The sequence below is a fragment of the Zalophus californianus genome, chromosome 10, assembly GCF_009762305.2.
Source record: "Zalophus californianus isolate mZalCal1 chromosome 10, mZalCal1.pri.v2, whole genome shotgun sequence".
NCBI classification, from domain to species: Eukaryota; Metazoa; Chordata; class Mammalia; order Carnivora; family Otariidae; genus Zalophus; species Zalophus californianus.
Window position 1 is genome coordinate 32,881,844 of NC_045604.1, and position 23,266 is coordinate 32,905,109.

At 35.6% G+C, this 23,266-nt stretch overlaps 1 protein-coding gene across 5 annotated transcripts in view; it reads left to right on the forward strand.

Annotated features, from left to right (window-relative positions):
- The window catches only part of ASPM (assembly factor for spindle microtubules), a 64,159-nt gene that overhangs the window by 28,342 nt on the left and 12,551 nt on the right, over window positions 1–23,266 (forward strand). For 4 of the 5 annotated variants that reach the window (XM_027613549.2, XM_027613547.2, XM_027613550.2 and 1 more), the window contains exons 17-20: window positions 3,294–3,488; window positions 12,823–17,574; window positions 20,797–20,963; window positions 22,468–22,564. In XM_027613549.2, the coding sequence (XP_027469350.2) occupies window positions 3,294–3,488; window positions 12,823–17,574; window positions 20,797–20,963; window positions 22,468–22,564 (5,211 nt within the window). The remainder of the gene's footprint in view (window positions 1–3,293; window positions 3,489–12,822; window positions 17,575–20,796; window positions 20,964–22,467; window positions 22,565–23,266) is intronic. The other variant, XM_027613552.2, reaches the window with a different exon arrangement.

Genomic DNA, 23,266 nt, shown 5'->3' on the forward strand with positions numbered 1-23,266 from the left:
GTTTATATAAGTTTTCAAACAGTTGCTAGTTTTTGTAGTACATTTGCTTCTTTGGGTTTGTCTATTTTCCATCTGTAGCTTCTCTAATGTCACATAAAATTGTTCCATTTTAATCGGCTTGAGATTGAGATGTTCTACAAACAGGTAAGTGTCAACTTACCTTAGCCTACTGTATCTAGGAGTGCCCCTTGCCCATAGAACTTTCGACTCAAATGCAACTTTTGACTTTTTTTTTAAGCTAATAGGAAATGCTTTTTTTTAACCCAGTTTTTGTTTAATTGTGGTAAAGAACACATCATAAAATTTACCATCTTAACTCTTTTTAAGTGTACAGTTCAGTAGTGTTAATATATTCACATTACTATAAAACAAATCTTCAGAAATTTTTTAACTTGCAAACCTGAAATTGTGCTCCTTAAATAACCCCATTTCCCCTTCCCCCTAGCCCTGGAAACCACCATTCTACTTTCTATTTCTATGAATTTGACCATTTTAGATACCTCACATAAGTGAAATCATGCAATATTTGTCCTTTTGTGACTGGATTATTTCACTTAGCATATGTCCTCAGGTCTCATCCATGTTGTAGCATGTGGAAAAATTTCCTTCATTTTTCAGTCTGCATAGTATTCCATTATATGTAAATAGCACATTTAGTTTATCCGTTCATCTTTCTGTGGGCATTTAGGTTATCCCCACCTATGGGTTCTTGTGAATAATGCTGCTGTGAACATGGGTGTATCTCTTTGAGACCCTGCTTTCAGTTCTTTTGAATATATACCCAAAAGTCGGATTGCTGGATCATACACGGTAGTTTCATTTTTTAATTTTTTTGAGGAACTGCCATACTATTTTCCAAATTGGTCACTATGCATCGCATTTTACAATCCCACCAGTAGTGCACAAAGATTCCAACTTCTCCACGTCCCTGCTAATACTTGTTAATAGTGCGGAGATACCTCATTGTGGTTTTGATTTGCATTTCTCTGACAATTGGTGTTGTTGAGCATCTTTTCATTTGTGTGTCAGCCATTTGTATGTCATCTTTGGAGAAATGTCTATTCCTTTGTCCATTTCTAGATCAGGTTATTTGATTTTTTTTTTTATTGTTGAGTTATAGGAGTTCTATATATATTCTTGAAGTTCCCTTATTAGATATATGATTTGCAGATATTTTTTTCTCATTCTGTAGATTAAATTTTCACTTTGTTAATTGTGTTCTTTGCTGAACAAATTTTTATTTATTTATTTATTTAATATTCTGGTTCCTTTCTTCTTTTTTTAAGTTTTTTATTGTTATGTTAATCACCACACATTACATCATTAGTTTTGGATGGAGTGTCCCATGATTCATTGTTTGTGCATAACACCCAGTGCTCCAGGCAGAACGTGCCCCCTTGAATATCCATCACCAGGCTAACACATCCCCCCACCCCCTCCCCTCTAGAACCCTCAGTTTGTTTTTCAGAGTCTGTCGTCTCTCATGGTTCATCTCCCCCTCCGTGAACAAATTTTTTTTTTAAGTTTTTGATGTAATCTCATTTGTCTGTTTGCTTTTGTTGCTTGTGCTTTTGGTGTCCTCCAATAAATCATTGCTAGATATGAGATTTTTCTCTATGTTTTCTATAAGTAGTTTTATAGTTTTGTATCTTACATTTAGTACTTTAATCCTTCTGGAGTTGATTATGTATATGGTATAAAAAAAGGGTCCAGCTTCTTTCTTTTGTATGTGATTATCTAGTTTTTCCAGCAGCATTTGTTATAGAAACTGTTCTTTTCCCATTGATGGCTCTTGACACCCTTGTCAAGGATCATTTATCCATGTATATGAGGGTGTATTTCTGGGCTTTCTATTCTATGCCATTGGTCTGTATGCTTGTCTTTATGCTAGTACCACAGGCATTATTGTAGCTTTGAAATATGTTTTGAAATTGTGGGTGGGAGGGGGGATGCTTTTAATTTGGATATCTGCAGTCTTAAAGGCCATACGCTTCACAGGGGCACTGACAGTGATGTTAGATGGCTTCATCAATTTGTTGGACGTAATTCCTCAGCCCAATTTTAGAATTGTCTAGTCTTCTTTCACTTAGGAGTGACCTAATATATAACTCTCACCATTTCTTAGTATTTGTTTCAATCCATTAACTACATTTTTCCTTTCTTAGAGTGGCTGTTTGATCCCTTCCATAGTTGAATGTGTTCCCATACTGTGCAGTTTCCACCCATAGATACCAACACCTGATTGTAATTAATTAATAATTAGAATCTAATGTCTGTGTAGAGCCCATCCTTGGATGGTGTGCTGTCCCGAATAGCTACATAAAGGGTTATCAGACATGCTATAAATTGTTCTTTCCACCAAAGGGAATAACTTATATTCTAGTTTCCAATCAGATAACTGAAATGATAAGTCTGGCCTTGGAGAGTGTGGCAAAGTGATTGCATAGTTCAAGTACTGGTTATCCTACCAGTGGACTGACAGTCTACTTGACTTCTCTATCTCAGTTTCCCCATAGTCATAAAAGTGGTACCTGTTCATCTGTTCTTATGGTTGTGTGAGAGTTCATGAAGTGTTTAGAATGGTCTCTGAAGCCTAGTAAGTATTTGACCTATGTTGTTTTTGCTGGTAATTCATTATTAGAAGTAACAGAAATAGAGATATGTAGGGTACCAGCTTGTAGTGCTCCCAGGGCAGGTAGCTCTTCTTCGGTCACTTATGCTATCGAGCACTCCTGCTAGCACTTCTCGTAACCTACTATTCTGTCGTCTTGACTGTCTATGCCTTAAAGCCATAATGTATTCTGTGCTAAAAGTAGATATTTTGCTGCTTCTCCCTTTTTGTAAATTCCTTTGTTCAAGTTGTTACAAAGCAATACAATTGTAAGGCATTTTGTTTATTTTAGGGTCTCCTTTTTTCTTTTTTATTTCCCCATATGGCCCACTGCTTTTTTCAAAATCAAGCATGAATTCTTTGGGCCGTAATCTAAGAAACATACCACATTTAAATTGCCTTTATATTGATTATTGAGGATCTGTGATAAATCAAACATGTCTGTAATCTTTATCTTAGGATTATATTCCTAGGAATTTTTGTTCCATCATATAAATATATATGCATGTCCACCTATCAGACCTTTAAATATTCCTGGAAGTATCTATATGCCAAAGATAAGCATATCTTAAGTCTGGGGGATGTTTTATTTTCAGGATCAATTTGATTAATATTTAATAGATGATCTTCTTACAAATTTAAGTAATTAAGCTTTTGATTCATATTTGCTTTTTTTTTTTAGGAGCGAGACAAAGCTGCAAGAATTATTCAATCAGCTATAATCACTTTCCTAACTAAACAACGATTGAAAAAGGAGATTAATGCAACATTGACCATTCAGAAATATTGGCGAAGACTCTTAGCACAGAGAAAATTATTAATGTTAAAAAAGGAAAAACTAGAAAAAGTTCAAAATGAATCAGCATTGGTTATTCAGGTATAGTATCCTGGTATTTTGAATTTAAAAAGTTTTAATGACATTTTTAAGGAAGAAAGTAAAATACAAAGTTTTCAATTTTATTTTAGGCTTTCAAATTTTTCTGGTACTTGAACAAATATTTAATACCTTCCTACTACCTCCAAAACTCTTTACTATAGTCAGCATAAGGCTCAAAAAAGGAGATGCCTCCTTTTCTCTGAAGTCTAATTCTTTACCTGTTCTGTCTTCTTTGTTTTTTATTAGAGGTTTATGCTCCATGGGACATGATGACATACTGCACCATTTTACTTTGTATATCCGCAGACTCAACCAAGCTCTTTGTTTAATCTCTACTATGGGTCCTGGAAACTTATTTTGGGATAAATGTGTGCACGTTTTCCTCTGTAGCCCATTTAGTTGGCATATAACAAAATATTACCTATAATGTATAGAATGCCTATGTTTTCTACATAGTAAAAAAAATTTTAACATATCTACTTTACATAGTAGACATATTCTTTATGTTATTAGATCCTATTTTAATAACAACAGAGAGGTGTACTATTTAAATTTACCCTATGTAAATGTCATTGAAGCTTCACCCCATAATTTTATCTATTTTATAAATTTGGAAATTTTTGTGTCTGGCTACTACTATTGATAAATGAAAGATTCTGATTTAATAAATTATCTTTTTTTGAACCTTTTTTTAATGTGAAATATTACATATAGAAAATTGCATAGAACACATATGTAGAGCCTGATAGTTTTTCACAAAGTTAATACCCATGTAACCACTACCAGATCAAGAAATAGAATATTGTCAGCTTCTCAGAAGCCATTTCACAATCCATTAACCCTCCCCACTACCCATAACCATTATTCTAATATAGACTGTTTTTCTATACATCTTCTTTAAACACTATAGTTTTGTCTTGCCTGTTTTTTGAATGTTATGTAGCTAGGTTCAAACCATGTAAATTCTTTATTCTACATTATTAAATTTGTGAGATTTATCAGTGTTGAGTATAACTGTTGTTTAACTTTCAGTCTATAATATTCTGTAATTTATCTTTTCTATTGATGGACATTTGGCTTTCCAGTTGTGAGTTATTATGAGTAATGAATGCTTCTATGAATGTGCCTTTTGGTGTGAAATGTATTCACTTTGTTTGATATATATACCTATGAGTACAATTCTTTGTTTTTTGAGTGTATAGATTTCAGTTTTCATAGATACTGCCAAAAAGTTTGTAAAGCAATTGTAATACACACCAGCTATTTATGAGTGTTCATGTAACTTCATGTTCAGGTAAATAAATACTAGGAAATTGTCTATTTAATTTTAGCCATTCTGGTGGTTGTGTAGTAGTATCCTGGAGTAGTTTTAATTTGCATTTTCTTGATAATTGGACACCTTTTTAAATTGGAAATCTTCTCTTGTGAACTATTTCAGGTCTCTTTTTCAATTTTTCATTTTGATGGTTTGTCTTCTTGTGGATTTGTAAGAGATGTTGAATATTCTGGTTATTAGAATTTTGTTGGATTTGGGTGTTATAAATACCTTCTCCTAGACTGTGATTTATTGTTTTATGAAATGAAAATTCTTAATTTTCTATTATTGTTAGTGTTTTTTGTGTACCATAATCCAAGGCCTTGAAGATATTCTTCTACAGTATATCCTAAAAGCTTTAATGTATTATCTTTCACATTGAGATCTCTCCTGATTTGTATTGGGGACTATTTTTTCTTTTTTTATATATGGATGGATATCCAGTTGTTTCATTCGATTTACTGAAACAACCATCCTTGCCTCATTACTATACCACCTTTAGCATACATCAAATATTCTTATATCTGTGCTTCTGTTTCTAGAATTTTTTTCTGTTCCATTGTTCTTTTTTGTCTTTCTTTGGGCCTTGTACTCTAGCTTTACATGAAAGCCAAATAACTGGTAGATAAGTCCTCCTTCTTTGTTTTTTTGTTTGTTTGTTTTTTTAAAGATTTTATTTATTTGACAGAGAGAGACAGCGAGAAAGGGAACATAAGTAGGGGGAGTGGGAGAGGGAGAAGCAGGCTTCCTGTGGAGCAGGGAGCCTGATGTGGGGCTCGATCTCAGGACCCTGGGATCATGACCTGAGCCGAAGGCAGACGCTTAACCAACTGAGCCACCCCGGCACCCCGCTCCTTCTTTGTTTTTTTAAAAGAAGTTTTTATTAATTCTTCTGCATTTTGATATACATTTAGAATCTGAAGTTTAAAAGTGTTGGAATTTGATTGAGATCTAATAAATACTGAACATGGTATCTATTCCCTATTTATTTTGGTCTTGTTTAAATGTCTCCTAACTTGGTTTTATGATTTGATGCAAGAGGTCTTAAATATTTTTGTTTTTATCTGTATGATACATTTTTTAAAATTTAGATTAAAAAATTTTTAATTAACGTTAATTAAAATTTTAATTTTTAAATTAGCACTCAGTAAAATAGACCTTTTTTGATGTGCAGTTCCATAAACTTAAACACCTGTACATATTTGTGTAATCACTACATCAGTCAGGTTACAGAACAGTTCCATCACCCAGAAAAACTTTTGCCTGCTATTTGTAGTCATTCCTCCAGCCACACCCAGCCCTAGGTGACCATAACTCTGTTCTCTGTTACAACAGTTTTGCCTTTTTGAGAATGTCACCTAAATGGAGCCATATAGTATGTAGCCTTTTGAGACTCACTTTTTTTCACTCAGCGTAATGCCTTTGAGGCTCCTTTAAGTTGTTGCATGTATCAATAGTTTGTTTTCATTGCAGAGTAGTATTCTGTTGTATGGAGGTACCACAATTTGATTATATATTAACCTGTTAAAAGATATTTGTGTTGTTCCCAGGTTTAGGTGATCTCATTTCTTTAAGGTAAATATTTATGAGTGGGATTGCTGGGTCATTTGGTGAGTGTATATTTAACCTTATAAGATATTGGCAAACTGGTTTCTAAAGTGCCTATACCAGTTTTCATTCCTACCTTAGTGCATAAGAGTTCTCATTGCTCCACATCTTCCAACACTGTGATGTTAATGTTTTCTAGCTGTTCTGTTAGATATGTAGTGGTATCTAATCTTGGTTTTATTTTGCATTTCCCTAATCACTAATGATGTATATGTTTTCAAGTGCTTAATTTTCTTTAGGGTATCTTGTGAAGTATCTGTTGAAATCTTTTGCTTATTGTTGTAATTGAATTGCTTATCTTAATGAGGTTTGAGAGTTCTTTCCATATTGTGAAGACAAATTGTTTGTCAGTGATTTGCGACTATTTTCTCCTAATCTGTAGGCCTTTTACAGAAAGTTTCCTGATCCCTGGTCTTGGTGAATGGTCTGAGTACTTAAAAAGAATATGTTATCTGTTGTTGTTGTGTGAAGTGTTCTATAAATGTTAGATCTATTTGGTTGATGATGTGTATTTAGTTCTTTTATATCCTGGCTGATTTTCTGTTTGCTCTCTCAGTAAAAGAATAGTGTTTGAGGGCGCCTGGGTGGCTCAGTTGGTTAAGCGACTGCCTTCGGCTCAGGTTATGATCCTGGAGTCCCGGGATCGAGTCCCGCATCGGGCTCCCTGCTCAGCGGGGAGTCTGCTTCTCCCTCTGACCCTCTTCCCTCTCGTGCTCTCTATCTCTCATTCTCTCTCTCTCAAATAAATAAAATCTTTAAAAAAAAAAAAAGAATAGTGTTTGAATCTCCCAACTGTAATGGGATATGTTTTCCTCCTTTCAGTTCTTTGTTTATCTGTTGTTAGGCACATGCACATTTGAAATTGTTCTGTTTTCTTGGTAAGTTGGGTCTTTTATCATTATGGAATGTTCTTTTTTATCCCTCATAGTTTTCTTTGCTTTGAAGTCTACCTTGCTGGCTGTAATATAACTACTCCAGCTTGGCTGTGGACTTGACTGTCATCTGGAAGTTATATTTTTTTCTTTCCTTTTACTTGTTAATTACTTACATGATTATGTAGGACGTGAAATCTAGGCAGGATTTAGTTTTTATGTTTTGAAAATCTCTGTCTTTTGATTGGTGGTTTAGACTATTTATATTTCAAGCATTTATTGATATTTGTGAATTTAGGTCTATCTTTTTATTGTTTCTGAATGTTTCCATTCTTTCATTCTTCCCTTTCTCCTTTCCTGGATTTTCAATTCTTTGAACACCTGATAGTGTTACACTTTAGTCTGTTTTCTTTCTATTTCCCTTTGTACAGGTTTGTTTTGTTTTGTTTTTTGGTAATTGCTCTAGGGGTTACAGTATATGTAACTTTTAATCCACTTAGAATTAATATTTTATTACTTAAACTTGAATATAGAAAACTTACTACTGTCTAAGTCCCTTTGTGCCCCGTCTCCCACTTTTATGTTTAGTTGTCTTGCTTACTACATCTACATACAATGAAAATCACATCAGGGAATGTTATAATTTTTGCTTTCAATCATAAATATTTTAAACAACAGATGAGAATAATATTCTATGCTGTTAATGCAGATGTTTATCATTTCTGTTGCTTTGCTTTATTTTTTTGTAGTGCATTTTTTACCATTTATAAACCACTAGTGATTCATTATTATTAACTAAAGTCCATAGTTTACATTAGGGTTCACTGTTTATGTGGTGTCGTTATGTGTGTTTGATCAAAATCCTGCCCTGGAAATCCTCTGTATTCCACCCCTCCTCACAATTCCTGGCAACCCCTGATTTTTTTTTACTGTCTCTATAGTTTTGTTTTTTTCCAGAACATCCTGTAGTTTGAATCCATCAGTATGTAGCCTTTTCAGATTGGTTTCTCTCACTTAGCAATGTGCACTTAAGTTGCTTTTTTATGTCTTCTTTTGGCTTGATAACTTACTTGTTTTTATCACTGAATAACATTCCATTGTAGGATGTACCTCAGTATTTTTTTTTTATCCATTCACCTACTGAAGGCTATCTTGGTTGCTTCTAATTTGGGGCAGTTATGAATAAAGGTATTATAAACATCTGTGCACATGTTTTTCTGTGGACCTAAGTTTTCAACTTCTTTGGATAGTTACCTTGGAGTGGGATTGCCTGATCATATGATAAAACTAGGTTGTGAGAAACTGTCTAACTGTTCTCCACAGTAGCTGTACCATTTTGCATTCCCACCAGCAGTGAATGAGACTTCCTGTTGCTCTACTTCCTGGCCAGCATTTGGTGTTCTGTGTTTTAGATTTTAGCCATTTTAGTAGATGTATATTGGCATCACATTGTATCAGTTTGTAATTCCCTAATGCTATATGATGTTGAGCATCTTTTCATATGCTTATTTACCAGATGTTTATCTTCTTTCATGATGTGTTTGGATCTTTCGCCCATTTTTTTAATTCTTATTGTCCATTTTTTATTTCTTGTTGAGTTTTAGGGGTTCTTTGTATATTTGGATACAAATCCTTTATCAGATATGTATTTTGCAAATATTTTCTCCTAGTCTGTGGCTTATCTTTTTGTTCTGTTAACAGTTTTTCACAGAGCAGACTTTTTAATTTTAATGAAGCCTGACATCAATTTTTTTTCTTTCATGGATTATACTTTTGGCATTATATCTAAAAATCCATTGCCAAACCCAAAGTACTTAGATATTCTATTGTTATCTCCTATACGTTCTATGATTTTTACATTTTACATTTAGATATATGCTTTATTTTAGTTAAGTTTTGTGAAAGGTAAAGAGTCAGTGCTTACATTCATTTTTTTTCATATGGTTGTCTGCTTATTCTGCATCATTTTTTGAAAACAAAATTATCCTTTACTCAGTTGGGTTGTTCCTTTGTCAGAGATCAATTGACTGTGTTGCATGGGTATACTTCTGGGCTCCCTATTCCATTCTAGTGATCTGTTTGTCTATTAGTTTGCCAATACCACACTGTCTCAATTACTATAGTTTTATAGTAAGTTTTGAAGTTGGATAATGTTGGTCCTCCAGCTTTCTTCCTCTTTAATAATATGTTTGCTATTCTAGGTCTTTTGCCTCTCCATTTAACTTTAGAATCAGTTTGCTGGTATTCACAGAGTAACTAGGTAAGATTTTGATTGAGATTGCATTGAATTTATAGATTAAGTTGGGATGAACTGACAACATTGAGTCTTCTACCCATGAACATGATACATCTCTCCATTTAATTAGATCTTCTTTGATTTCTTTCATTAGAGTTTTATAGTTTTCCTCATACAGATACTGTGGATATTTAGATGCATTTTGAAGTGTTTCTCTTTTTTTGCTAATAATGTTAATGGTGTTATATCCTACAAATTTACTGTAATTGCTTATTAGTTCCAGGAGGTTTTTTTGTCATTTCTTTGGATTGTCTACATAGATGATCATGTCACCTGTGGACAAAGAAAGATTTATTATTTTTGTCTTTTGTATACCTTTTATATCCTTTTCTTATTACAGTAGCCAGGAGTTTCAGTATGTGTTGAATAGGAGTGGTGAGGGTACATCCTTGCATTATTCCAGATCTTAAGGGAAAAGCATCTAGTTTCTCACTGTTAAGTTTGATGTTAGCTATAGGTTTGAATAGATGTTCTTTATCATATTGAGAAAGTTCCTCTCTATTCTTAGTTTGTTGAGGTATTTCTTTTTTAAGTCATTTTTCTTTTTCAGCCTAGATAATTTGTATTGATCTTACAGTATATTCTTTTATCATCTTTATTCTGCTATTGAGCCATTCCAATGAGTTGGTTTTTTGTTTGGTTTGGTTTTGTTTTTTGATTATTGTGTTTTTCAGTTCTAATATTTCCATTTGGATCTTATTTGTATCTTTGATGTTTTTACTGAGACTTTCTATTCTCCCATTAGTTTCAACTTTTGGAACATTTTTACATCTGCTGTTTTAAAGTCTTTGTCAGGTAATTCCAATGTCTAGGTCATCTTCATTGGCATCTGTTGATTGTTTTTTCCTATGCAAGTTGAAATTTTCCTTTTATTTTTATGCCAAGTAATTTTTAATTATATCTTGAATATTTTAAAAGTGATGTGAATGTGGATATTTTAGTTTTATGAGGTGGTCTGCCTTGTTGGGCTCAGGCCACAAGTTCTTATCAATGTTCTATGGGTATGGCTTCAACATCAGTTCCTTTTTTAAAGTGTTTACAGTGATATTTGTATCAGTCCCATGCGTATGTCACCGAGTGACCAGTTTGGGATCTAGGTGGTGTTGTGTTTCTTAATTCAGTACTCAAAGGCTAGTCTGCTGTCAGACCCACATGTACACAGCTTAATGGTGAACCCAAGAATTCATAACATTAAGGGATTGCTTTCTTGAGCTATCCCTTCTCTTCAGTCTCCCTGGGACTCTACAGGTGTGTTTAAGGCTGTCCTGTTTGGTTCTCTGGCGAGAAAGCTAAATCTTTGGTTACACTGGTATGCTGTGTTCTTTCTGTGACTACCCTAGCTGAGATGAAGCAAAGACTCTGTATCTTTAGTAAGAGGAAGTACAAAATATGGCAAACATTGTGGAGAAAGGGAGAAATGAAGAATTGGAGCTATGAAAACAATCTTCCACAGATATCTATGGTGGAGAAGAAAGAGCACCTTATTAGATATTAAAATCTAGGCCCCAGTATCAACTCTTGGTTGATATTGGCTATGTGACTTTGGAAAAAGTTTTACATCATAAGTTTTCTTTTCTTTAGATGAACAAAGAATGCTAACTTACTGTGTTTTTGTGAGAAGTAAGAAAATTATATGTAGGGCGCCTGGGTGGCTCAGTCGTTGAGCGTCTGCCTTCAGCTCAGGTCATGATCCCAGGGTCCTGGGATCGAGTCCCGCGTCGGGCTCCCTGCTCAGTGGGAAGCCTGCTTCTCCCTCTCCCACTCCCCCTGCTTGTGTTCCCTCTCTCGCTGTGTCTCTATCTGTCAAATAAATAAATAAAATCTTTAAAAAAAAAAAAAGAAAAGAAAATTATATGTAATGCTCTTTAGTAAAAGCTACTTAGTTTTAATAGACCCTGGCAGTGCTGCTAAATCTCTACTGTGATGAGAGGGGATGAACTTATCTCCCACGATCCATATCAACACTGACTGATGCTTCAGTAACAGACACTGGTAACAGTATTCAGAACAAACGATTATCAGAGTGTAGAATAAACTATCCACACTGACATTTTGATTTTTGAGTTTGAAGGTTTCACAAATGAATGTCTAGAGGGAAGAAAAGAGAATGGCCACTGCAACTCTGAATAGTATCTGCTTTACTTTTCCCTACTTTTTTGAGGCAGCTTAATAAAATACTTCACATTTGCATCAAGCTTACAGTTTTCAATGCCATTTTGCATTAATATGCTTAAATATAGTTGGATAAATGTTTTAATTACTTACGCATCTCTTCATAGTAATGTGGTATATACTCATTATTTCTCATCAGGCTGAAGAGTAGGAACAAAATCACAATCCACACATAGTAAAGGAATAAGGCAGTATCTGTTGGGAAAAACTCAGAGGGTTCGTAACTCTCCTCTCCTGTGGGTAGGTGTGCTTGGACCAGGCACAGGTGCATAACAATGGCTATAGTGCTCCAGGAGGCAGAAGTACCTAGCCCCTATACTGTTTCACTTATATAAGAGAAAGTAAGGTGCAGTAGGGAATTCTCGCCCCACTCTTGCCCTAACGAAGGAGTTAGGGACGAAGGAGTTAGGGAATGTGGGTGGTATGGGAAGAAAGCAACCTTAGCTATTCAAGAGATAAATGGTTTATCACTTCTCATATCTTTTCAGAATTCTACTTTTTGACTATGTGTCTATAATTCCTAAACTTATGAAGAAGTAGTAATTTAATTCTTAATGAAAAAAATGACTAAGAATGATTTAGCTCACTTGTTTCTCAGATTCCTGTGTTTATATTATTGGACCTGTGTAGGATCCCTCACATAACACTTTCCAATCATTACAAGATAGTTTAGCAGCCTTGCTATTAAGGGGAAAATACAAAATCCAAAGATACAGTCATAGGAAATTACTTAGAATCAATAGATAGCAGAATATTACTATAACTTTATTTTTGACTATTTTCTTATATGTTATTCTATTAGAATATAAACTTGCTTTACATTTCTTTTGTCTCTGGAATACAAATATAAATACCACTAGGATTGAGACAAGGATTTCTGAATTGGCTATAGCTATATCGATATAGAAACTAGACTACAAACAAAAGAGACAAGTATTTTCCAAAAATAATACTCTTTTTCAATTTAACATGTTTATTTTTAAGCAAAAGGTTAGAAAAATTAATACTTGCAGAGGTGTTAAGTACAGAAAGTTATGTGTTTTACTTTGTGTCCTTTCTTACCTTTTTCAGAGGTATTGGAGAAGATATTCCACTAGAAAACAGTTTCTGAAATTGAAATATTACTCAATCATCCTGCAGTCTAGGATAAGAATGATAATTGCTGTTACTTCTTACAAACGACATCTTTGGGCTGCAGTTACAATTCAGAGACATTGGTGTGCTTATTTAAGAAGAAAACATGATGAACAGAGGTATAAGATGCTAAAATCATCATGTCTCATAATCCAATCTATGTTCAGAAGATGGAAGCAACGTAAAATGCAATTACAAATAAAAGCTACAATAATATTACAAAGAGCTTTTAGAGAATGGCATGGCCGGAAACGAGCTAAAGAAGAAAAATCTGCTCTTGTCATACAATCATGGTATAGAATGCACCAAGAATTACGGAAATATATTCACATTAGATCTTGTGTTGTTATCATTCAGACAAGATTCCGGTGTGTTCAAGCCCAAAAATTATATAAAAGAAAAAAAGAGGCTCTACTGACCATTCAAAAGTACTACAAAGCCTATCTGAAAGGAAAGACTGAGCGCACCAGCTATTTGCAGAAACGGGCTGCGGCCATCCGACTGCAGGCTGCTTTCAGGAGGATGAGAGCTCGCAATCTACATAGACAAACAAGAGCTGCTTGTGTTTTTCAGTCCTACTGGAGGATGAGGCAAGACAGATTTCGATTTCTAAACCTTAAGAAAATTACTACCAAATTGCAGGCACAAGTAAGAAAACAGCAACAATTACAGAAATATAAGAAGGTAAAGAGAGCTGCCCTTGTAATTCAGATTCATTTTCGAGCTTATGTTTTAGCAAAGAAAGTTCTGGCATCTTACCAGAAAACACGTTCTGCTGTCATTGTTCTACAGTCTGCATATAGAGGGATGCAGGCCAGGAAAAAGTTTATTCACATCCTCACATCCATTATAAAAATTCAATCATGTTACAGAGCTTATATTTCCAGAAAAAAATTTCTGAGACTAAAAAGTGCTACAGTAAAGTTACAGTCAATTGTCAGGATGAAACAAACTCGTAAACAATATTTACATTTGAGAGCAGCGACGCTATGTATCCAGCGACAGTACCGGTCCACAAAAATGGCTGCACTAGAGAGACAAGAATACAGACAGATGCGGGAATCCTGTATCAAACTGCAAGCTTCTGTTAGAGGTCACCTGGTTCGGAAGCAGATGCGGGTGCAAAGACAAGCTGCTGTCTCACTACAGTCTTATTTCAGAATGAGAAAGACACGGCAGCACTACCTGGAAATTTATAAAGCAACTGTTGTCATTCAGAACTACTATCATGCATACAAAGCACAGATCAGTCAGAGGAAGAACTTCTTGCAAGTCAAAAGAGCCGTTACTTGTGTGCAGGCAGCTTACAGAGGTTATAAAGTACGCCAGCTAATCAAACAACAATCTATAGCTGCTCTTAAAATTCAAACTGCTTTTAGAGGCTATAGTAAAAGGAAGAAATATCAATATGTGCTTCAGTCTACTATCAAGATTCAGAGATGGTACAGGACATACAGGACTGTTCGTGGTGTTAGAACGCAATTTTTAAAGACCAAGGCAGCTGTGATTTCTCTCCAATCTGCTTATCGTGGCTGGAAAGTTCGAAAGCAGATCAAAAGGGAACATCAAGCTGCAGTGAGGATTCAGTCTGCTTTTAGAATGGCCAAAGCCCGGAAACAGTTTAGATTGTTAAAAACAGCCACGTTGGTCATCCAGCGACATCTGAGAGCATGGACTACAGGAAAGAAACAACGCATGGAGTACATTGCGCTCTGTAAGGCAGCACTGACGCTTCAGTCTGCATGGAAGGGAAAAACAGTGAGAAGGCGGATTCAAAAGCAACACGCATGTGCTGTCATCATACAGTCATACTATAGAATGTATGTGCAACAGAAGACGTGGGAAATCGTGAAAAAAGCTGCTTGTCTGATTCAAATGTATTATAGGGCTTATAGTGTTGGAAGGAAACAGCGTCAGTTGTATTTGAAAACCAGAGCAGCTACAGTCATTTTACAGTCAGCTTACCGAAGTATGAGAGTAAGAAAAAAAATAAAGGAGTGCAACAAAGCAGCAGTCACCATACAGTCCACATACAGAGCTTACAAAACCAAAAAAAACTATGCAACCTGCAGAGCTTCAGCTGTTATAATTCAGAGATGGTATCAAGGTATTAAAATTGCAAGCCATCAACGTAAGGAATATCTTAATTTCAAGAAGACAGCAGTTAAAATTCAAGCCATTTATAGAGGTATTAGAGTAAGAAGACAAATCCAACACATGCACATGGCAGCCACTGTTATTCAAGCCGTGTTTAAAATGCATCAAGCAAAAATGAGATACCATAAAATGAGAACAGCAGCTGTCATAATTCAGGTAAGATACAGAGCATATTGTCAAGGTAAAATTCAGCGTGCAAAGTACTTGACAATTTTGAAAGCTATTACTGTTCTTCAGGCAAGTTTTAGAGGAATAAGAGTTAGACAGACTCTCAGAAAGATGCAAAGTGCAGCCACACTCATTCAGTCATATTATAGAAGACACAGAGAGCAAACCTATTTTAGTAAGTTAAAGAAGGTAACAAAAACAGTACAGCAAAAGTACCGGGCAGTGAAGGAAAGAAACGTACAATTTCAAAAGTATAACAAATTAAGGCATTCCGTCATACGCATTCAGGCTGGTTTTAGGGGGATGAAAGCTAGACAACATTTAAAAATTATGCATTTAGCTGCAACTCTTATTCAGAGGAGATTTAGAACTCTCAGGGTGAGAAGAAGATTCCTGTCTCTCAGGAAAACTGTTCTTTGGGTTCAGAGAAAATACCGTGCAACTGTTTGTGCAAAGCATTACTTCCAACAATTCCTGCAGTTACAAAAGGCAATCATTAAAATCCAGTCATCATACAGAGGATGGATGGTAAGGAAAAAGATGCAAGAGATGCACGGGGCTGCTACTGTCATCCAGGCAGCTTTCAGAATGCACAGAGCATATGTGAGGTACAAGGCCTTGAAACATGCCTCAGTCATAATCCAGCAGCAATACCGAGCAAACAGGGCTGCAGAGCTACAGAGACAATGTTATCTCCGACAAAGACATTCTGCTCTGATCCTTCAGGCTGCTTTTAGGGGGATGAAAGCTAGAGGACATTTGAAAAATATGCATTCCTCTGCAACCCTTATTCAAAGCAGGTTTAGATCTTTAGTGATGAGGAAAAGATTCATTTCCCTCAAAAAAGCTGCTATTTTTGTTCAGAGGAAATATCGGGCCACCATTTGTGCCAAGCATCACTTGCACCAATTCTTAAAATTACAGAAGGCAGTCATTACAATCCAGTCATCTTACCGAAGGCTGGTGGCAAAGAAGAAGTTACAGGAGATGCACCGGGCTGCAGTTCTCATCCAGGCCACTTACAGAATGCACAGAACATATGTTACATTTCAGACTTGGAAACATGCCTCAGTTCTAATTCAGCAACATTACCGAGCATACAGGGCTGCGAAATTGCAAAGAGAAAATTATGTCCGACAAAGACATTCTGCTTTGGTCATTCAGGCCGCCTATAAGGGAATGAAGGCAAGACAACTTTTAAGGGAAAAACACAGAGCTGCTATCATAATACAAAGCACATATAAAATGTATAGGCAGTATCTATTTTACCAAAAGATTCAGTGGGCTACAAAAGTAATGCAGGAAAGATATAGAGCAAATAAAAAGAAAGCTCTTCAACATGATACCCTCAGGAAAGCAGCAACCTGTATTCAGGCAGATTTCCCCGACTTGATCATAAGGAAACAGATTCAGGAACAACATCAGGCTGCCACTATTATTCAGAAGCATTTTAAAGCCTCCAAAATAAGGAAGCGTTATCTCCACTTGAGAGCAAAAGTAGTTTTTGTTCAAAGACGATACAGAACGCTAACTGCAGCGCACACCCAAGCAGTCATTTGTCTACAGTCTCCATACAGAGATTTTGAGGTGCGAAAGGATATCCAGCATATGCACCTGGCTGCCACACTAATTCAGTCAGTCTACCGAATGCACAGGGCCAAACTTGATTATCAAGCAAAGAAAACTGCTGTTGTCGTTATACAGAATTATTATAGGTCATATGTCAGAGTAAAAATGGAAAGAAAAAGACTTTTAGCAGTTCAGAAATCTGTACTAATTATTCAGGCTGCTTTTAGAGGCATGAAAGTTAGACAGACGCTGAGACACCTATCGGAGGCAAACATGGCAGCCATGGCCCAACAATCTGCATTCTGCCCTCACAGAATGGAAACTCTGCATGGAGCTGTTCACAGCTCGGCACTTAGGGTTCAGAAGTGGCATAGAGCTTCTCTAGTGGCTTGTTCCCAGGAGGCAGAGTATCCTCAAAGAGAGGTTGCAGTAACAACTCAAAAAGCTTTTTGTGAAATGCTCACAAGAAAATTGGAAATGCAGATGTGTGCTGCCCTGCGAATTCAGTCCTTCCTTCAGATGGCAGTGTATCGGAGAAGATTTCTTCAGCAGAAAAGAGCGGCTGTGACCCTCCAGCAGTATTTCAGGACGTGGCAAACAAGAAGACAGTTTTTATTGTATAGGAAGGCAGCAGTGGTTTTACAAAATCACCACAGAGCCTCTTTGTCTGCACAACATCAAAGACAAGTGTATTTACAAATTAGGAGCAGCATTATCATTATTCAAGCTAGAACGAGAGGATTTATACAGAAACGGAAGTTTCAGAAAATTAAAGATAGCACCATAAAAATCCAGGTACTTGTATATTTAAATGTAAAGCTTGAATTCTTTCTTTAACCAATATTTGTTAGAATTTGTAAAATTAACTTAAGCAGTTCATAAAGAATAATACTTCATTTATGTAACCATTTCATTTATCTTCCAAAACAGAACATTTTTGAGAGTGGGAAAAGGGCACTAATAATAATTCAGCTAATACAACACAGAACTGGAATTCTTCTGAACGTGATCACTATATGCTTGATGCATTTCAATAGGTGTTAATTTTGAGAATATAGTTTGATAAATGGGAGTTCTCTACGGAGTAAAAAATTTTTTTAAGTGAGAAATTTACGCTAAGATAAAGTGAGATTTGGCAAAATTTAGGCCAAATGGGATAACTTTATTCCCCTACCAATCTGTTAATAAGACCACTTAAGCTAGATAGACATGTGTACTTTATTCAGAGCATTTAGACTTTGGTTTCCAAAGCAATTTTATATAATTTTTTCATTAATTATTATTGTTATATGTAAAATATATACTATATAACAAAAATATTGTATCTGCATTTCTCACACACATACATATATCAGTGGGTGAGGTGTAGAGTATTATCTCTTTTGAAATATGAAGCAACTGAGAAAGGTTAAATAACTTGCTAATGTAGGGAGAGGCAAATCCAGGAATTGAATCTAGGTACTTCAGCAATTTATTTTCTACCTGTTCATACCTGGGCTTTGAACCTCGATGTGATATGTTGGTATCTTGTTGGTTTGCTGTTGAACTTAGATATACTGTTTTCATTCAGCAAATAAATGTCCAGTGCTGGCAATGTGCTCAAATGCTATCATGGTTGATTGGCATAGACAAATATACTTAGTTGCTGTCCTTAAAGCACTTAATTGAGCAAGGAAGCTTAATTATAAAACAAAATGAGAGGTTTATGTTGCTGGGAACATAAAGAAGGGAAACCTAAGTTAGTCCCAGTGCTCAGAAAAGGCTTCCCAGGACAAGTGGCATTTAATGAGATGTTAAGCCAAAGGATGAATTAAAAATAGCCCACTAAAATGTCTCGCATGTATGCAGCTATAAGCGATAACACAGAGTTCAGAAATGAGAGAGCGAGTGTGTGTGGTGCAGTATAGAGAATGATAGGAGACTAGGCTGGCAGCACCGGGAGTGAGATCGTGCATAGCTTTGTAAGACATAGACACAAGCTTAGTCTCTTCTACTGGATTAAAAGAAGTTCTAGAAGAATTTAAAATGGAGAAAACCAGAATCATATTTTTATTTTTAAAAAATTACTCTGGCAGGAATGTGGAAGAGGGACTGGAAGGGGAGCAGGGAGACCAGCCAGGAGACTATTGGCATGAGGTCAGGTGAAAGATAGTTTAGTAAGGTGTAGTGACAATGGGATTGTGAGGATTAGTTTGAGTGGAAAGGGTAGTATTTGCATTATATAGAGCATAAACAAGCATCTAAGCCATGTGTATGGCTTAAGTAACTCAGCAGATGTTACCGTTCTCTGACATAGGGAGCAAGGAGAGGAGCAGATTGGAAGATTGATGATGAGTTCAGTTTGGGGTACATGATGAAGTACCTAACAGATGTTTCAGTTGAGATGTCTAGCAAGGCAGTTGGCTGTGCTTGTCTGGAGTCTGGAGAGTAGTACAGATTTCAGAATTTGACTTCTACATACATGTGATAATTAAAGTCGTGGGGGTGATGGGATCACCCGGGAATAATGTAGAAAATGAGTAAGAGAAGAGAGCCTGCCTGGAACTCAACCCTGAAGAACGTCAACATTTGAGAATACTGAGAGGAGAAGCCAAAACATGGTAGTAAGAGAGAACAAGCAAAACTGAAAGATTTATGGTATCAAGAAACCAAGGATTGAGGGAGGAAGAAAAGAATGCTCAAATTCCAAATGCTGCCAAGAAGTTAATGTTTGAAATATGTTAATTGGATATATTAGTTAGGGTTATATATATATATATGTATATATATATATATATACATATATATATATATAAACTGAAATGACAGAAAAGCCAAAATAACAATCTTAGGAAATTGTGGCTATTTTTCTCGTATATAATTAAATTTAAAAATTATATTTTACACATCTTGTTTTTAACATATAATCAGTGGTCTCAAACTTTAGTGCACATTGGAATCACTTGGAACTTTTAGAAATATTGATGCCTGGCTCCCGGTGTGAATACCAGTATGTTGATATTCAGATTTGTTTACATAAAAACCACACATAATATACTTCGAGTAAGTTAAGGACATCACAAGAGTAATTTTGACATTCATATAATTCTTGCCTGTCAGCTGACTTTGGATCCTGATCCCCATGTAAGGTGTGGCTGCAGTATTTGTTTTAGGTATTTTGGGTCACACAAACTCGGGTTCGGATCTTGACTCAGTTGTGGCCATGTGGTATAACACGTCTCTTCTTCCTCAGCATCAGTTTCTGTTTTGTAAAATAGGGATCTTAATCATTTCATGAAATATTTGTAGAGAAAAAATAAGATACCTTTTCCACTTATTACCTGTACATCAATAAGTTACTAAATTTCTCTGGATTTACTCATCGCTAAATTAGGTAATGATATTATCTACCTATGGTGTTGTAAGGACCTACAGTGCTTAGTACAATGCTAAGGGCTTAATAAGTTGTATTGTCACTTAAACATTTAGTCAGCCTCAGGGTCACAGAAATTGGAAAAACTGAAGTCCTCTGATAGAGAGTTGCTCTCAGGAATTTGCTTCAGCCTGGACACAAAACCCAGGATATATGTGAGGGAGGCAAGGTGGGAGGTGGGAAGGATTCCTTTCCTTCCCAGGAAGTAGAGTAGTCAGTGTGTTCCTTTTCCTTCTGTTCTTCCAAATGGATTGAGATAGTGAGGCCAATGCACATATCTGGCTTTCCAGACATTGTACATATATTACAATTTAGAAATATTTGTTAGGGTTATATTAGTCTTAGCTCTCAGGCAGCCACAGGTTATGTGTGATAAAGTACATACATACTCACCTACTATGGTGAGCCCCTCTGTTTTCAGAGGGCTCATAGGTGTCAGGAATGAATGAGCCTAATCGAAAGAAGAGTCATTATATGACTATATTTCTGCCATTGATTTTTGTCTACTTAACCAATCTTACACTAGCTGTCTTTAATACTGATTTTTTTCAATTTACAAGAAAATATATCTCATTGCATATTTGTTATATTTATGTGTTTCATAGGCTGTGTGGAGGAGCTATAAAGCCAGGAAATATTTACATAAAGTGAAAGCTGCCTGCAAGATTCAAGCCTGGTATAGGTATTGGAAAGCACATAAAGAATATCTACGTGTACTAAAAGCTGTTAAAATCATTCAAGGTTGCTTCTATACCAAACAGGAGAGAACACGGTAATATGTGATAGCTGTTGGGGGGTGGAGGGGAGTGTGTGTGTGTGTGTGTGTGTGTGTGTGTGTGTGTGTGTGTGTGTGTGTGTGTGTGTGTGTGTGTGTGTGTGTGTGTGTGTGTGTGTTAGCCAAGTCTTTATATAAAATAATAGTGCTTATTGATTTTTCTTTTAAATATTTGCTATGCCTAACTTGTACGGTTTGTTTTGTTGGTCTTATCACCATTAATGTAACAAAGTATATCTCTAAGACTATCTTATTTTTTGAGATAGAGCCTTGATATAATTCAGTAAAAAGTACTTCAAGTTGATTTGGTTTCATATGGGGATGAGGGTAAGGGGAAGTAAATAAAATAATCCAGGAAAATATTGGTTTCCTTATTAGTGCATTGGTCCGTTTTGTTTGCCAATTTAGCTACTGGCAAAATGTGTTTTCTCACTCATTTTTCTTTTCTTTTTTTTTTTTAACTTAGCCCCCACACTCTTTTACCTTAATGATGAAGACCTAATTACCAACTTATTTATGTTCATTGTATTTTCCTATTCCTTGTTCATTTCTTTGAAACACCTTTTCTAAAGCTCTTAATCAGATTATCGATATTATTTTTTATTTCATAGTGTAAGAATTTTTCTTCAGTTACCAGAATTGATGAATTATTGTTATCAGTGGTGGTTTTAAAGATTGTTTTAGGAGAACACACTAGTGTTAGAAGAGTTTCTTGATAGATTCCATGGGTAGAAGCTCAGGGCTTGCCATATAAAGATATAGTTGCTGCTATCAGCTGTTAAGGACCAGTATCTAAGTTCCTGTTCCAAAATGCTGAATTTTTCTTATTAATGCTCAGCTTTGTTTTCTAAGAAATGTGGCAACATGTAAGTTAAATCCATTCTCAATTTTTATGTATTACACCATGTTGACACCTAAAGTTTAAGCTCTGGCCCTCACTTTCTAAGTTTTTCTCCAGTTCTACTTACAGAATATTTCTTTTTAAATATTTGCATGATGCCTAGCTTTCCTTTCAAACAAGTGTCCATTTCTCGTTTGCCTGATGCTCTTCTAATCTCCCAAGTTCTCTTAGTGACCCCCTCCTGTCTGCTCAATGACTCAATTGCAATGACTCAGATTTTATACTCTGCCATTATTTCTACCCGCACCCCCTTTATCTAGGCTTTGTCTAGGTCTACATAATTGTACTTTCTTTTGATCCTGTTCAGAATTCTTTCTCATTCTAGAAATTCATATTTCTTATCACTGAAATATTGCCAATATTGCTAATTGCAAAACTTCTTTTTCATTGTGTCAGTTCCGGGTGTGTGTATGTGTATGTATAAAATTCTGATGACTACAATTTAAATATAAGTTATACTTTTCCACTTTCTTTTATTCTCATTATCTTTCTTGTGTTTTCTTTCTCTAGTATTTAGCGGGGGGGAGTGAGGTGTACAATAAATACTTATTGAATAGATTAAAGACATTTGTAATTGCTTTCCCAATAACTACTTTTTAGGTTTCTGAATGTGAGAGCATCAACAATTATCATTCAGAGAAAATGGAGAGCTACACTTGCTGGAAGAATAGCTCGTGAACACTTCTTAATGATGAAAGTAGGTGCAGAAAGAAAAAAATAGCTCCTTTGCAAAGAATTATTTTAGGAAACAAAAATTGTTTTTTGTTAACTATACATTTTAAACACATCACTGCAGTTAATTAAAAATTGTATTCACTCATAAAAATATTTTATGAATGCTTTTGTTTGTATATTTATAAAATATTCTCAAATCCAAGTTTGAAGTAACTAATTTTAGAGTAAATAATTTATTTGGAGGAAGTCCTAATAGATGTAGCATATTTTGTCTACTATAAGTCAAACACTTAATAATATAGTCTTTAACAAAACCAGCCACGTCCCTGTCACACACGATGCCATCGGCCTGTGGGTCCCAAATTCACGGTCCAGCTGCCCTCCTGCCCGAGTCAGCGTGCACGGCCTGTCCCCTGCTAAATGCCAAGTCAACACACCTTCACCTCAGATTGCCAAGGGCTCAAATTGACACTGTTCCCCTCAAATTTCAGCCCCTGTACCCAAGTTTGTGCACAAAAGTGGGAATAATTATAACAGCAGGATGAAGCAACCTATTTCTGTGGAATACAGAATGGATAAAAGTTGTGTGCTAGGCTGAGAACATCTCCAAAAAGCACATGAACAATACATACAGCATGATTCTGGTTAGTTAAAAAAAAACCAAAAACCTGGGAGGAATAAAACAAGATGAAACCAAAGAGGGAGACAAACCATAAGAGACTTC